Source organism: Bidens hawaiensis, unplaced genomic scaffold (genome assembly GCF_021521415.1).
Source record: "Bidens hawaiensis isolate Kalapana, Puna unplaced genomic scaffold, B.hawaiensis_p1.1 tig00009039_1, whole genome shotgun sequence".
NCBI classification, from domain to species: Eukaryota; Viridiplantae; Streptophyta; class Magnoliopsida; order Asterales; family Asteraceae; genus Bidens; species Bidens hawaiensis.
This window is the reverse complement of record NW_027491661.1, coordinates 275,082-292,758: the sequence shown is the minus strand read 5'-3', so window position 1 is coordinate 292,758 and position 17,677 is coordinate 275,082. Positions and strand designations below refer to the sequence as shown.

Genomic DNA, 17,677 nt, shown 5'->3' with positions numbered 1-17,677 from the left:
GCATGGCGGAGGTCTCTTGCGCAAAGCCCAGATGGTGGTTTCCGCGGCGGCACATGCACGGCTGTGGAGTGAGAATCCGCGGGCGCGCGTACATGGCGGTGGAAGTCTGGTAATTTCTGGATCTGCAATTTCAGAGTCAGATCTGCAACTTTAGACCTAAAATCCAGGTCTGTAATCTAGACCTAGATCTGTAAATCAGATCTGGACAGATCTGAAGCCTGGAGCAGATTTAAAACCATCACAGATCCGGAGACCTGATCATTCGAATCAGGCCGTTTCTTCTTGCCCAGATCTGGAAGCCTCTTTTTAGATCTATGGATCTTTTTGAGCTTTAATAGAACAAGCTTTGAAGCCTTTTTCTGTAAACTTCCAGACCTGTGTTTTTCTTGGGAGAGATCTGACAGCCGAGATGAAGATCGAAGGGCAGTTCGTTGCCGTCCCACGGATGGCGCCAATGTCGAAACACGAAATGAATCTTACCTGATCCATGACGATGTTTCCACGGATTTTCGAGATGAACGAACCACGTCTTGATCTTCTTCTTCTGCGGCAGCGCCTGTGACCTGCAATGCTGGGACCTGCAATGGTTTCGGGGGTGTGGAGGCGACTGCTAAGATATCCTGAGGATTTCTTGTTCACAGACACAAAAAGGTGGTGGTGGCTCTTATTGAGCATCCCTCTTAATAAGGAGGTAGAGACCTCCTTATATAGAGAGTCTCATGGCCACCATCATGGTACTCTAATGGGCCTAGCCCAATTAGGGTTACCTCCACAAAACCCCCTCAGCCCAATAACATTGTATTAGTCCATGTAATAAAATAAGCCAAACATAATAGATTTAGGGTCGTAGAACCGGGTTTTAGTACCATACCCCTACAATAACAATTAAGAAAAGTAACACGTTAACATCAACATATCTCACACGAAAATTAAATCCAAATTTCTTATTCGTCTATACGTATTAAATCAATATTCAAAAGTCATTTGATATACTTTTTATTTAATGTTTCAATGGCGGCGATGTGTAGTAGCCATACGGTGGAAACCAATGCTCCTTAGGTGGTGGTGGAGGTGGCGGCGGAGGATCACCACAGCCACGGCAGTTCACCGGACGGGTATAAAACGCTTTGCACTCCTTCTCTTCACGTTGTTTCGGTCTATCCGGAATACAATTCTTTTTGTCATCTTTGTCCTTTAATTTCAAACAAATCTTGGGCTCACCTTCAAAGTAATTGTATGAGTACGTGAAATTTTGTAACCGTGGTAACGAGCAAATGCTGTCTGGAATGTCGCCGGAAAACTTGTTGTGGGCTACATTTAACTGCTCTAAGCTCTTCATTTCTTTTATGCTTTCGGGCAATAACCCGACAAGTGAGTTGAAACTCACATCAAAGACTGTTAGGTTTTTTAATGATCCTATGTCGGATGTTAAACAACCACTTAAACTCACATTTTGTAGAATGATCTCATTCAAAGTTTTGGCCATTTTCTTGATGCTTGATGGTAAGCAACCTTTGATTTTGTTGTTAGCGAAAACTATAACAGAAACCGGAGAGTTTCCTAGGTTTTTGGGAAGACTGACTTCGAATAAGTTGTTGTTGACGAAAATGGCGTCGAGTTTAAGGTCGTATAGCTCCTTAGGAATGCTGCCATTAAATTGGTTGAAACGGATGTCGAGAAATTTGAGAGAAGGAAGTGAAAGCACGACTGACGGGAAATCACCAGAAAAACGATTGTTACTTATGTCAAGCTCGTAGAGAAGACGCAGTTTCTCAAAAGACTTTGGTACTGTTCCACAGAACTTGTTGGTGTTTATATGGAACAGTGCCAAGTCAGTGAGTAACCCTAGGTCTTCTGGGAGGGATCCCGAGATATTTCCATGGTTGAGATCGATACCAGCGACTGTGGTGATATGTGGATCGTCTAAAGCAGGTGCACAAAACACCCCGGTGTAGTTACAAACATCATAGCCGTACCAATTTGAAGTGAAGCCTCGAGGATCCTCGGTTATTGAATGTTTCCATGCTTGGAGAGCAAAATAGGCGTTTTTGAGTCTCGGGTTCGGGGGAGGGCTTGCTTGATGAGAGAGGGTTGCGAGGAAAGATAAAAGAACAAGAATGGCAAATTTGTGATGTGAGAGTAGAGTGGTCATTTTTAGATCTTGATTTGGGGTGATTAATGAAGAGGAATGAAAGCATTTAAATGGAGTTTAGGGTTGTGTTGTTGATATAAAAGCTAAGGTGGTTGAACATCGATGGTGACATTGATACACACAACTACACCCACGAGCCTTATTTTAACAGTCAAAAACTTTCTAAATACATATTAGACGGTTTATATTTTAAGATGTCCGAATTGTAATATTTTTAAATATGTTATAATCTTTTGAAATAGTCATCAATTGAAATATATATGATAAGGATACTTCCAAATATTAAATGAGCAACCCGTCCACCATATAAGTATAAAACTAGTTACAAATGTTTGAACATCTACACAAACTATTTGATGTAGGAAAGCGTCGAGGACTAAGTCATAACAAATATTATTAAGTCTTTTTCTCACATGTCATTGGTGGAAAATGGGAATATTACTAAATTAACCTGTGGTCAGAAAAACCAAGTGGACAGAAATTAAATAATTTGGTCAATATTTAAAAAGAAAAGTCTGCATAATGACAGTCGTTTAATGATGCATTTTTATAATCATCAAACATTTTTAAAACATGAGTTTAAATTACGAAAGATCAAATTTGCACATTTCTGAAGGAGAATGAAACCTTAACAACATTAAACTTATCCTTAAAGTGGTTTTAAAATAGAAAAATAAATTACTAATTGTAGATGCATGAATATATGGTTAATAATTATGATAAAATACAAAGATAAAGTCATGCCTTTTTTTTGGTAGAGTTCTGGTTGGTCATGTGAGATGACACGACCAAAGGGATGCGCAAACCTTCTTTTTGTTACTTTATTTATTTTAGAATGTGCATTAATATTTCATAATATGTTTATATTGGTAAATTTTATCGATACATACAATAAATCGAGATAAAGTATAAGAAATTTTTGGTTTTTACTAACTGACCGAAAATAAATTACATAAGAAATTAAAGCTATTAAATACTAACAGCTAAACTAACAACAAAATAACTAGTATGAACCATTTGTATCATTTAAGACTTCATTATCAGACTGGCCGGTTTAGGACCTTCATATTTTTCATCTGGGCCACTCAATAAGCTTCACCACATATTGAAGGAGAGTTTATAAATTATAGGATTAAGAGAGAAAAGATAATGATTTTTTGTAAATTTGAGGAAACAAAGTTTGTCACTATTTATTTTTTAATATTTACTGAATTGGTTGTTAGTAGAGAAAGAGAAAACTGTAATTATAAAAGTATAAAAGAATATTATTTAATTAAGCAATAGAGACAAATGTAATTTTTTTTTATATAACTATAGAGATGGAAATGAGGATAGAATATTAAATATTTGTAAGTAGGTTGAGTCATGAATTCTTGACTTCGGTCCCACTAGATATATGATGTTGCTCCATATATATTCGGTTTGGGGAAAGTCATTATTGGTAACAACATCACACTATGTTAGTCATGATTTAGTTTATCACATCGTACTCTTTTGCCTAGGATTGTTTTATTATTCCTGGTGTAACTAAAAATATTACGTCAATTACTCAATTCGTCATAAATCATGTTATTATTTTCTCATATTATCTATTTTATAACCATACTTTAGCACGATAGATCTCCACCACATGCTTCAGAAACCCCACGAGCTAGAGTCGCTACTAAACGACTTTTTATGTATCTCGAGAGACATGACATTCTTGCTTGAGGCATATTCATTGTTATCTCTACTTTATAAGCATGTACAATAAGTTCATGAATAAAAGTTTCAAATCATATAGTATATATTATATATACAAAAATCCACTAGATTGTCATTTCGTTATTTTGTCACTTGTTCTACCGTACTATAACGTATTGTGTATTATTAATTTATTATGATATATGGAAATTATCACGGTATCACCCACTATCTCTCGATATGGCTATCGTTACTTTATATTCTCCTTGATGGCTTCAGTAGTTACCCTTAAGTCATGACTTACCAAAACTAAGGAGCTGTTTGGTAGCCTCTTAACAGTTATTAAGAAGTTACTTCTTAATGACTCATAACCTCTTAATGGTTACCTGTTAACCATTAAGGTAACCATTAAGAGGTTATGAGCTTTTAAAAGGTAGCCTCTTAATAACAATTAAAAGGCTACCAAACAGCCCCCTAAATTATGGTTATATATGAACTATTTAAAAACATTTTTTTTTGGCAGGCATAGTCATTATTTAGAGAAGGTTATTTTAGATTTCAAGGAGAGATGAAAAGGTTATTTTTAACTACAATAAGATTGGAGAAGATCAAGCTTCATATTCTGTTCGTCTCGCATTTAGCATTAATAATTTTATTTTTTATTTTTCAATTTGTATACACTTTTAGGGGTCCATCACTTCATTATATTGTTCAATTTTTGTCACTAATGACTTTCCACATGAATCTAGTGCACATGATCTCATATGATTGTCTAGAAATCAACTATGATGATTTTTTTGTGTCAACTTTTGAATGCTAGAAAGTTGGATACCTCGGACGAGGGATTCAACCTGGCTAGATATAATATCAAATCAAGCATATTGTGTGGTTTGTGAAAAGACCTTCGTGTTAGCCTTCGATCTAATAGTTTTAGTTTAGATGCCTAATGAGAAATTTATTATACCTTCGTGGCCCTCCTCGTAGATCATATTTGTTGTCATTAGCAATGAAACCGCTAAAGGCGTATAAGATCAAGTTAACAAATTCACCACCTTGAACATCTACCACCCAAAGTTACTATATTTTAACTTATAAGTAACTTCAAATAGTTTAAACTTTAGAGCAACTATATCTTTTCACTAGGTTGCATATTAACAACACTTTTGTTTGAAATACTCGGTTGATCACTCTCGAGTTTGACACCAAACACATTCTTGCATAATTGTGTCTAGTCCTTAACTCCCTATAAACATTTAAAAGTTTAAGCCTAGCTATAATACAAATCAAGTTTTTGACGCTGCTAATGGAGATCAGTTTTAGTTAGAGAAAATCATTTTTATTATTACATTGGTTGTATACCAAGCTTGAGTCATGCATGACCCTATAACCCAATTCATTTCATTGTAATATTAGAGAGTGCCCTCAGAAGAGAGCAAATTGCTTTTGGGCACTTATGATACAAGGGTCATACCCACCACCTGAGCCATCTCTCTGGTTAAGTCCTACTTGCTTTTGGCTTACATGTTAGGTAATGAAAGAAAATTAAATGACAAAAGTCTAAGTTGGGTTTTGATTAATTGTGTATGGCAGTAAAATTTTATTGTGAGTTTAATGAAGATTTAATTAAAGTAATATATAGATTATAGAAGCATCAAGTTGGAGATTAAATAACTTATTAGGTATTGGGTTGGGATCGAAATAGGTATGAAAGGATTTTCTCACCAAATTAGTTGATCAATTCCTTCCCCCAATCTTCTCAGAAGCTAGGTATATAATATATATTGCATGCATTGACAAAGTACATATTGCAAGTTTCAAAAAGCATAATAATTGTTCATATACTTTTGTTGAAAAAGTAAACACACACTATTATTATTATTATTATTATTATTATTATTACAGATAGATATACACCGAGCCAACGAACCGAACCAACCATGAAACGGGCTCGACTTGTTTTAATACATTACATATTTTAAATTTTTTTTATATTTCTAATCTTATAATTAAAATAAATTATTTCAAAAAAATGATTGATTGGTAGTAGTTTTCTCGTAACTTTATGGTTTTTGCACGAACCCTCCTCTACGTGTGTGTGTTCACGCACATGATCAAAACCGCTTATCTAAAATGCATGTGTTAAGTATAAGTCTAGTTTGTGGGTTAAACTTTTTAAAACTTTTTTATATTTCTAACCTTATAAGTAAAATAAATTATTTCAAAAAAATGACTGATTGATAGTAATTTTCTCGTAACTTTGTGGTTTTTGCACGAACCCTCCACTATGTGTGTGCATGCAAGCGCGTGTTCAAATCCGGCATGTGTTAAGTAAGTCTAGTTTGTGGGTTAAACTTGGTGCACGCCTAACATTTTTTTCGCACAAACCCACATCATGTCCAAATTATGAACCCGAAACTAAATGAATTTCATGAGTTGACACGAACACAATGAATTTAACCCGAATATATTTTTTTTTGGTTGTTAATATTCTAAATTACTATTTAAAAAAGATCGAACAAACTTATATGATAACATTAAGTTTAAACTAGAAAAGCATAAAACTTATATCTCTTTTATCTGTCACATTTTAACATAAAATACACGATTCTTTTGTGTTATGCTATAAAATACCACTTTTAACTTTTAAGAGATAAACAGGTGAGCACGTATCGACTTAAACACCCCGTGTTTAGTTAAACGTGCTTGAGGTCCAACCTAAGGTCCTAAACTGACCCAAACCTCAAACCAAACTCGAAACCGTGTATTTGGTGGCCAATGTCAAATTAATTCATACCCCCAATCTAACTAATTATGGAATGACGTAAGCGTTTCTAATCTTTTCTGGGTCAACTATCTGCACATGATTTCGACAAAAACCCAGACGTATGCTTTTGATCAAGTCAATGAATGGTGTCAACGCGGCCAATTAAATTGCATAAAACTTTATAAAAGAAAACAATAACTTTTGTTTATGTACTACAATACTCCCTGGGGAAGTCTACTTCGGAGGGTGAGTTGGTTTATATGAATCCATCCTTAGAAATTGTACTGTTCCTTAATATATGCATTTAGATATTGATAATGTAACATCCCAAAATGTACTTACCGCTAACTTACCACGGATATTATTTCTGTGACCGAGTTATCAAATTAAATTTGTAATCCTTATTAGTTATATTTTGTGACGATCATTATGAATTCTTTCGTCAAACCTCGTCATAATTGGCCATATATAGACTAGACTAATTGTTGGCTTAGTAAGACGTCTATGACCCAATGCGTATGGTTTTAGTAACAACATATCAATAACTAAAAATCACATGGTCTTTGTAGACATTTATAGCCGTGCTTGTGCTTCTTTGGGGCGACGTACAGTCAACGATGACTAGTGTAAGTCTTAGGTCGGAAGCCAAACCTAACTATTCAGATGTCACTAAAATCTTATATAAAAAAAAATTGATGTTTATGAAAAAAAAATTAAAAATTATACAGTTATAACCATTAATATTACAGTAAATTTAATTACCTTTTCAATTTGATATCATGAGGCTCAGTAATCACTAATCAGTATGGAAGAAGTTGACCTTCGACCACAAAGATTGGGTGGGCCACATGATGGCAAATATTATGGGTTTGTAGAGGGCCCATGAGTAGAAAGGCGGCCCATAAATTCTAAACTTACTAACACCAATCTTACTTTGAATTAAAATATGTAGTAAGCTAAAGAATTTGAAGCCATTTGTAAAGTTGATAAAATATGTAGTAAGCTAAACAATTTGAAGCCATTCCCATAAATAGTTCTAATCCCACTTGGTGTTAAGGTTGGGGCTTAGATTAGTTACTCATGTTTATTAATATGTAACTCCAGTTAACGTTGCTAATTAGATGTTAATTATATAATTTGATTGCGCCACATCACATGTTTTTTTAAAAATCATAGATAATATCCATATGTGATCTTTTTTTCCTTTTTTGTTTCTAACAACATTGTCTTTTTCCAAATTACATTATTTATTAACTTAATTTTGATAGCCTATCAACATGTTGACACCGTAACACCAATACATGAATTTGGTGCATCATTCACAATTTTTAATGCATGATGTAGAGATCATGCTTAGATTAGATGATTTATTCTAGCTTTCTCATTGTTTATCACTCACGGTGGTCGCTACAATACCTATGATATACTCAATCTCCTCACATATTTCCTTCATAGAAGGCCGGTTCTCTCTTCTTTCCTCCAAGCAACTCATTGCAAGGAACCCGAATGCTTTCATAGCATCAATATCCAACGAAGACGCGTGTTTCTTAAGCACCGGGTCAATAGCATCAACCAATCTTTCCTCCTCCACTAGTCGTTTAATGTAGGCAACCAAATTTACATCTTCTGCCGGTCTACCAAAGTCTATAGCCTTTTGACACGTAAGCATTTCCAACAATAACACTCCAAAATTATATACATCACTCTTATCGGTCAGCTGATAGTTCCAATAATAATCAGGATCTAAGTACCCGAAAGTACCTTGTGCACAAGTCGTCACATGGGTTACATCCGCCTCAGCTAGTCTTGACAAACCAAAATCTGAGACCTTCGCTTTCATGTTGTAGTCGAGTAAAATGTTGCTTGACTTCACGTCACGATGGTAGATTGGGGACGATGCAGAGAAATGGAGGTACGCAAGCCCCTCAGCAGTGTCACGAGCAATACCTAACCGTTGAGTCCATGTTAAAGGTTGTTTATTTTGATCATGCAAGTGATCGAAGAGGTTTCCATTTGGAACATACTCGTATACCAAAAATGGTTGTTCGAGTTCCACACAACAACCTAGGAGATGGACTAGGTTCTTGTGGTTGACTTGACATAGGATTCGAACCTCGTTTAGGACTTGATCGATGCTTTTGGTGTTCCCTAACTTCGCGCATTTAACTGCCACGATCGTGCCATCCTCCATCACACCTTTATATACTTCTCCAAACCCACCAACACCAAGAAGACCACTTGATGAGAAGTTGTTAGTTGCCCTTTTGATCTCTTTGCTTGTGAATATTTTGGCTAGTGTTCCAATACCACTTGCTCCGATAATCTTGTCTCGCTCACGAGCAACGCGTTTTCGTGCGACATTGATTTTTTGGCGGCGGATAAATATCACCATCCTGGAAATAGTTGTTAAAAACACCGTCCCACTAATGCATACGGTCGATGCAACAAGTACAGTCCGTTTTCTTCTAACCTTTTTGATATCTGCAAAAACATATTCAGTAATTGACATTATAGCATTCGGCCTTTCATACTAACCAATATTGTCCCTTTTTGCTCACATGAAGCTCCAAGGATTTTTTTTTTTTTTTTGTTGCCCGGGTTGTACCAAACTACCCTCACTTGAGCATGCTAGACTGTGGAGCCCATTACTCATCCACAGCCATTGTGTCCAAAACGTGTTGGTAATATCTAAGGTTATGTATTATTTAAGAACTAAACATCTTTACCATCCACGGCCGATGTGGAATTTACCTAGGTTGTATCTAATTACCTACCCTTAGCACATTGGCCGGCGGCTGCATTCCAGAGAAATGCAGACTTACAGACACACCTCCATGAGCCATCAAGAGCTGCCCTGCAAGTAGAGGTCGAGTCACAATGAGCCTGTTTCGTACACGGTGGCTCTGGTGGTGGGGCCCACATCAACTCGACACTAGGCTCCGGCCACTTATTAAATGGCCAAGAGTTGTTTAGATTAACAAAGCTTTTGTAAGCCCTGCATCGATCCATGGTTAGCCGAAGCGCATACAGGTTTGTAGAGCTTCCTTTATAATAAGAACAACAGCGCGGGGACTTCATGCACACGGACATCCGAGGTGAGGCGTTTTCATAGGCCCGACAAGGACTTGTCGGACTGCAGTCCATGGAAAGTGAAGACATTGTTTCGGTGCAGTTGAAGAAGACTATAGTGTTGTTTAAGGATATTGTGAAGGGTAAGTTTGGGTCCAGCTATATGCCCTGGGTGGGAAGATCAGCCGTTACACATGTGTTCGGTAAGAAGGGCGATTCCGCGATCACTAGTCGTTGGTCTTTTGGAGAGATTGATATGATTGGGTAAGTGTTATTGTGTCAAATTTCAACACGCCCGTGTCACACCTGATCTTATAGGACGGGTGGCCACATGTGGGTGCGGTGCTGAGCGGGTACGGGACTGGGGTGGTCCCACAAACAGGGAAGCGGATAGCCGCCCCACGAAAACCAGCGTGTGCTATCAAGACCGCCATTATCAGCACCGACATTCTTATTGGCATGTTGAATGCTGTTAGAATGAGGTGACAAGAAGTAATATTATTGTGAGTATTTGTAGGATTATGAAATGTTGTTAACCAAGTCCTTCATGTGAGCATATACACGTCACCTCAAATAATGGACACAGCTCCAAAGAAAAGGGTTGAGATCCAAAATATGATTTTGGGATGGAAGCCTGTTATGATCTCCAAATAGTTGGGAACTAATCTCCATATGCACAAAATAATATATGAAATAACCAAATGATATAGTCATGGAAGGATAAGCATATAACCAAATTAACCGAACCGAACAAATAACCAACCGCTAGGTTAAGCAATAACCGATTAACCAAAAATTGCGGGTCGGTTTTGGTTGTGGTGTGTGTTATAAAGTTATAACCAAATTAACCGAACTGAATCGAAAGTCATCAAGAAGGCTTGTTGGTTCATGTGATATGAGTTTAAGGTATCAGAACAGTAGAGCTAATAAACTAAGAACTTACCGAATGCATACTTTGATAGACAATAAACAAGTATACTACATAAATGATTTTAACACTTTTTGTCATATACTGACAATTACATGAGACATGTCAATCATATATACATATGTAGCACACATACTTGATGCTTTGAACTTAGAAAATCGATTTCATCCCATTCTATGAAGAATCAAAATATTTAAACTCGAAATCCGTATAAAAAAAAGGTGGGTTAACCGAACCGAAACCAAAAAAAACCTACTAATTGGTTGCAGTTATACACATAAGTTATTTATGACGCTTCATGTAGCCGGTAACTTAACCGTCACTTGAATGAAAGAACACAGCAAGTCTAAATCCAGCTTTATTGACATATGTACAATAATTTGAGAATCATTTCCAATAGTACAATAAATAAACCTTGGAAACTTTAAAGAATGATGATGATCACATGCATACATGTAAGCAGACTATAGTATATACATAAGCATATTCATGCACTCTTGTCCTCAATGATAGAGCAGCAACTAACCTAACAAAACTTTCTAGCTCTGGCTCTCTAAAAGCATCAGGTAAGTGACTCTGCGAGTAGAAGTGTGTGCCACCATCCACACGCAACAACTCTCGGTACACATCCATCTAGTGCAACTTGAGACGGAATGTTACGGTCTATTACATCTCCTAGACCGAGCTGCAATGTTCGCAACGTGTCAAGAATTGTTATCAGGATAATAAATCATTAATGAACTCTGTTTAGGTGTGTACCTGACCATACTTGTTCCATCCCCAGCAAAACACTTTCCCGTCTTAAAAAAAAATAGCAAAACAAATAAAAAAAAGTAAATTTAAGCCATTTGACATTCCAATAAAGTGTCAACAAAGTTTGTAACAAACCAGTATCCCACAATACATACCTGTTACAACAGCACTGTGTCGGGCCCCACACGATACAATTCTTGCATTTTCGTTTTCAAGACTCGGAGCATCCAAAAGTCGTGGTAACGTCTGGAAACAAACCACCGATTAACAACTACACATGATGCATACCAGAAGAATTCAAGAGAGAATAGGAAGCAAACCATGGATTAACTACTACACATTACACATACTAGAAGAATTCAACAAAGGATAAGGGAAATTAATAAACAAGTTAGTGGCTGCCGAATGTTCCGGCGATGACATTGACGTAATTAAAAAACATTCGGCGGCGATGGCTGCCGAATCGTATGAAGTTGTTGCGGCTCTGTCTTACATATCAACACATAGTTTAAAAAACACTCTGCGACAGTAATTAAAAAGAAGCATGTCAAATCGTTGACAAAATTGAGCGCATTGCGATTGGAAATCAAGAATTTTATGAAACATTATAGTTTCTAAGGGTTAATAACAAACAAAAACTGTAAAAGAAACAAAGCCTTGAAGCAGCTTTTGTGGCTTGTACGTTTGTGATTCGAAGACTTGTACGTTATCACGCACGACTACGTTTTGAATGAAATTTACACCAAAACGTAGATAAAAACAAGCACGTTGTAACTGCATATTTGGAATTAATAGAACATAGTTTAAAAGTTATAAGAGAAAAACAAAAAGAAAAAAATAATGTAAAAATGCAAACCAAAATTTGGTTGGCCCAGAAAAAGAAATTGGAACGGTATAGTGTTTAAGTAGCAAGTCTCACTTAAAATTGAGTGTAACGTCATGAGGGGGCTATATGCAAACTTAGCTCTAATGGCTTGTACATATTGATTTGACATAGTGAACATTGAATCATATTTGTTCACCGACCTTCAAAATTGATATTAATGATATGTATAACTACCTCGGCTTGATCAGTGCCAGTACCCAATTGACCAAACTGATTCCCGCCAAAAGCATACACGTCACCATCGCCTGAAATGCAGATTGTATGCCAGAGGCCTGCAGAAAAGCCCTCTATGGGGATGCCCAACAATGATGTCACACATGTTGGGCTTAGCTCATCATCGGTGCTTCCTTGCCCACACTACACAATGGGAAATATTCACATCAACATGAAACTAGAAAAACACATGCAACAAACAGAAATCTAAAGAATATAGAATTAATTAAAAAAATGTATGTTTTATCGCCTTCAATATAGAACTTCATCTTGAACATTCAGTGTCCCTTTTCTTCATCATTTCTACCTTACCTACATGTCGATTTTGCAGAGCAAATCAATAAAATTGAATCTACACCAATTTTGGAACAACTCGATATGGAAAACATCTTGGTTTAAAATGGAGACACAAGGCGATCAGAAAGGCGAGTGTGCCTTTGGGGCAAAAGTTGGTCAAAATTTGGGATTGTAGGCAAACGAATCAAACGAACACGAGCGGGGCATGTATGGGTTCGTTTGTTTAACTTGAACAGAACAAGCGATCAAACACGAACAAGAAACAAACTTGTTTTCTTGTTTATGTCGTTCGTATAGAAAATTAATGTGTTCATGTTCGTCTCGTGACTCTAGTTTCATTTAGGTATAAATGAACGGTTCACAAACACAAACAAACAGAAAAGAATGAATATAAACAAATATAACCAAGCAAACACCAATTAAAATTTAAAAAGTATACGTGTGCGTCAATCTGTTGGGCCTAAAAGATTTACAAAACTATGCTAAATTGTAATGAGTAATATCTAAATTCATAAAACTAGACTAAACTGTATTGGCCCAAAAAAAAGTTAAATGAACATATGAACGAATGAACGAACTTAAACAAGCATAACTGAACAAACTTAAAACATATATAACCAAACGAATTTAAATAAACGAATGAGACATGTGTTCATGTTCGTTTATTTATTAGATAAAGGATATAAAAGAACTTCTAGCCAAACAGTTCACCAAATATTGATGTATAAAAACAACCAAATTGGTCAAAGTCGGTCAAAACTAAGGTTCATTGGACAATGATATATAAAAACAACCATATTGATCAAATTAGGGTTTGCAGGACACTGATTTGTTAAAGCAACAAAAATGATGGAAAAGTTAAAAACTTTGCTTGAAAAATGGTTGATTAGTTGATATAAAATAAATGAGAGAGACACAGCTTCTATTTATAAATAAAACTTAATGATTGTATCTATGGCAACGCCTCGCGCACATGATATGCGTACCTCACACTTATTTAAACCAAGGAGAACATAATGAATAAACACAAAACAAACTATAAAGATTTGATACCAGATACATACGACACCTGGCAACTCCACCAATTCAGGAAGGTCAAGAAACAAAAGACTTAAAGTATATATCATGCACCATAGAAGGGTAAAACATGTGAATGAACTGTAAGAAGACACCCACAAAACAAAACAAAACAAAACAAAAACAAAAAACCAGGAAAACAAGTAAGAACAAAATACTTTGAGAACAAGAGAGCTTCACCTGTCCATAAAGTCCCCAACCAAAAGTCATTAATGCCCCTGCATCTGTAGACACATTATACAATATTAAAATTCAAGTTTAACAATAATAACAATAACATCAGTTAAAAACTTACCTGTAATTACAGCACTGTGTCGTCCACCACAAGCAATTCCTTTAATATAACTTCCAGGGACTCGATAACCCTCCATGGTACCCCTAGGAAGCGATGTGGATCTATCTTTTCCTGCTGATGGCGTGGCAACACAAGGTATAGGGTGCGGTGACGACACCATACGTATGCGGGATCCCAGACCTAACTGCCCCTCACCTCCATACCCCCATCCCCACACCTGCCCTACATCTAAAATTTGACAAGCGTTACAATGCATTCAAAATACTAGTGAATTACTAGTGTGGTCTAAAAGTACCTGATAATGCCAATGTATGTCGCCCACCAGCTGCAACGGTGGCTATCCTGACACCTGGATTCAATGCAACCAAACATGGTAAAGCTGACAGAGGCTCATCACCAGATGATGAGCTTTCAATCGCTTGTTTGGTTGATGACACGCGTCTCCTTTTTGTACTTTCATCTCCAATGGCTTTACCGTCTACACCTGTAAATCTTGATCCTTGTTGGCGAGGGCTCACTGTAAAATATTAAATTTTTGGTTAATGAACAGTTACTATAAACTCATGCATCATCAAAATTATATTATTACCTTGTTCTGTTAAAAACGCATTGTGTCTCTCAAATGGATCTTTCTCTTGATTTTGATTTGTGTTTGAGTCACCAACGACTTTCCCAGATGGGACACACTCTTTCCATCCCCATGTGTATACCTCTCCTGCTACTGCAGACAAAACACGAAGTTCATAAATAAATGAATATAATAATCAGAATTACTAATTCGAATACAGATAGAAGTAGTGATACCTGTTACACAGACACAATGTGCCCAACCGGCTGCAGCTCTCACTAATGAAACTTCATTCGGAAGAGGGAAAGGTTCTGGTGTTTCCTTAACAAAAGCATGTAAAGAAACTGCAGGTTAGCTTCTTTTATATATAACTTGATATATAGTTTAAAATAGATGAAGCTATATTGTAATACCCCATGTTTCCCTGATGTCACATAGCTTTGACCTAGATCATCTGTTGATCCCCATGTAATCAGCTTCCCTGTGTCTGGTTAAAGAAAGTTTATATCAATTATCAAACTTTATATATGCTCATTACAGACGGCGATGAGATGGGTAAAAGTACTGATACCAACTGAAATCACCTATACCAAATGGTACCAACACCAAAAAACTGAAAAAACGAATGCTGATACCAGTATCGATTGTGTTCAGTCGGTACCGGTACGTAGGGTGCAAACGAGCCGAGCCACTTGTGAGCTACTCGAAATCAAATCGATAAAAAGCTTGAAACGAGCCGACAATTTTCGAGCCCGTGCCACAAATAAAGCTCATTTAGTTATCGAGCTCAACCTTGAGCATTGTACGGGAAACTCGTGTAGGCTCATGAGCTCATCGAGCCTTAACAAGCCTTGCTAATTTTTGAATTTTACCTCTTTTCGACTTCTATGTATTAATTTCACACTGCACAGCGGAGCTCGAGCCGAGAAGAACTTGGCTTATTTAAGGTACTTGTAAGTTTCTTGTCAAAACATATATGAATAATGAATTGATTAATAATTAACAAATAACAAACGAGCTGAGCTTGAAAAACGACTCATGAGCCGAGCTCAAGCTCTCGTAAGTCAAGACGAGCTGAGCACAGTACCGGTACCATTAAATGTCAAATCAGAGACCAGAGATCCAGATTTACTACATTTTGACTTTTAATTGCAAATGCGATTAAAATCAAACACAAAATTTTCAACTTGCTCTTACAAACCCTAACAATTGAAGTAAAAACTCATAAAAAATAGCTAAAAAATTAACAACCTGAAATCGCCATCGCAAATCCGCAGCCGCCGCCGCACACATCCGTCCAAAACCTACCGGAATCAGCCGACTGCGGCAGCCTAACTTCCACCGGAGACAAAATCGGGGAGCGTTGCGGCAACGCGCCAGGCAGATACCCCCACATAAACACCGATTTCTCAGTCTTCATCTCCAATTTCAAATCCACGTCACCATCCCCGTCACCATTCATTTCTAATATCTCAAAACCCTAGCTTCACCTGAACAGCAGAAACAAACCCTAAATTGACTGTATTTGTGGAAACAATGTGTGCGACTGAAGATTATTGTAATTATTATAATTATTAATATTTTGTATAATAATAAAATAAATTGTAGTTCTAAATTGAAGCATTGGAATAAGAAGAGAGGCGTATCAATTTCGAGAGGAAGAGGGTGCCACGTTGACGCTCACGTTGGTGTCTGTCCACGTGGCGTCATGTGAGCCGAAGGATGCGGTGAGTTATTCTCAGCCACGAATTTGCAGGAAGTTTCTGGAAGGTCGGTTTGAAGCTCATGATGATGAGTGTGGTTTCTTGGTTGGCCCATCTATATTTTGCCACGTGTCTTTTAAAATATTAACTCACCTTGGAATTTTGAGTTTAATAATCTTTGGAATCAGAATAGTTTTCTGAGACAGTCAGATGGAGACACGAGTCCAAACTGTTTTTTATTATTATTTTTTTTATTTTTAATTAGAAAAGTTAACGAATACCAACCAATTGTTGGGTATGTGAAGGACTGAGCCTTGGCTTTTAGACGTAGTTAGTTGAAAATCTTGCAAATTGCCAATGTGGTTAGAACTTTGATAAGTCATTAGTATAAAATTTAAGCTATATACGTCTTCTAACAAGAATACTTAACCAATATGCACAATTATGTTCCGGGTTGTAAAAAAGATTGAAGATATTATTTGCGACATTAGGTCTTTAAGTTACCTTTGGTTTAAACATAGATCTAGATGCAAACCAATTAATTGGTCAGATTTGTGTAAATTTCTTTGATGTAGTTGTTTCTCCTTGTTTTTTCTCGGCTTTCCTCTGGAGGGCGCCGTGGCTTCGGCCTTGTTTACAGAAGTTCGCAATTTGAAAAAAAAGTGTTGGGTTTGTGAAGGTCTGAGCCTCGGTTTTTAGGCGCAGTTAGTTGAAAATCTTGAAGACGTGCTTTATTGGGTTTAATGAACACCGTGGTCACAAATTGCCAATGTGGTTTGAACTTTGATAAGTTATTGGTATAAAGTTTGAACTATATGTATCTTTTAACTAGAATACTTAACCAATATGCACAACTATATTCCAGACTGTAAAACGAAAGGAAGGTCATAGGCGTGACTATGAGGTTGGCGTGCTGCGTATTTGAAAAGCTTGTAGTAATAAGTATTCAACAACAAAGTAACAACTATCAACACAATCCTCAATGATTCAAGATATTAAGTTTTTTTTTGGACGAAAAGTAGAGCATGTCTCCATAAATTGAAACAACGGGTGTATTTTTGAATTTTTATAAGCTTGTTGTAATCAAGTGAGTGCTTTGTGAGGTTTTGGCTATTGCTAAAACGTCCTTGTTTATATAGATTCTTTGTTATAGTTCGTGGACATAGGTCAACTAAATTGAACCGCATAAATCCTTGTATCTCGTGTTTGTTTAATATCTGCAGTTTGATTGTGTGTGTGTGAGTGTGTTACATAACTGAGATCCTAACACAAACGACACTTGTCAAACA

General features: G+C 36.6%; 1 protein-coding gene and 2 pseudogenes across 1 annotated transcript; all 3 read right to left on the bottom strand.

Annotated features, from left to right (window-relative positions):
- Positions 1-902: 902 nt before the first annotated feature.
- On the bottom strand, positions 903-2,179 carry LOC143530807 (leucine-rich repeat extensin-like protein 4 pseudogene; annotated as a pseudogene).
- Positions 2,180-7,980: 5,801 nt separating this feature from the next.
- LOC143530865 (wall-associated receptor kinase-like 20 pseudogene) lies at positions 7,981-10,188 on the bottom strand (annotated as a pseudogene).
- A 669-nt stretch (positions 10,189-10,857) lies between these two features.
- LOC143530806 (ultraviolet-B receptor UVR8-like) lies at positions 10,858-16,246 on the bottom strand. The gene is made up of 11 exons (XM_077026241.1): positions 15,937-16,246; positions 15,099-15,172; positions 14,922-15,006; positions 14,707-14,838; positions 14,413-14,634; positions 14,118-14,345; positions 14,003-14,046; positions 12,410-12,592; positions 11,505-11,595; positions 11,356-11,396; positions 10,858-11,281 (listed from the first exon to the last, which is right to left on the bottom strand). Exons 1-11 carry the CDS (start codon positions 16,145-16,147, stop codon positions 11,159-11,161), a joined length of 1,434 nt encoding a protein of 477 aa, XP_076882356.1. The 5' UTR covers positions 16,148-16,246; the 3' UTR covers positions 10,858-11,158.
- Between the last annotated feature and the right edge of the window lie 1,431 nt (positions 16,247-17,677).

What these genes read in the sequence shown, in the direction of transcription:
- LOC143530806 (XM_077026241.1), bottom strand. Translation starts at nt 16,147, where the DNA reads ATGAATGGTGACGGGGATGGTGACGTGGATTTGAAATTGGAGATGAAG. An exon ending in ATTTGCGATGGCGATTTCAG is followed by an intron (nt 15,173 to 15,936) that starts GTTGTTAATTTT and finishes TTCTTTAACCAG; the next exon opens with ACACAGGGAAGCTGATTACA. An exon ending in TGCGTTTTTAACAGAACAAG is followed by an intron (nt 14,635 to 14,706) that starts GTAATAATATAA and finishes AATATTTTACAG; the next exon opens with TGAGCCCTCGCCAACAAGGA.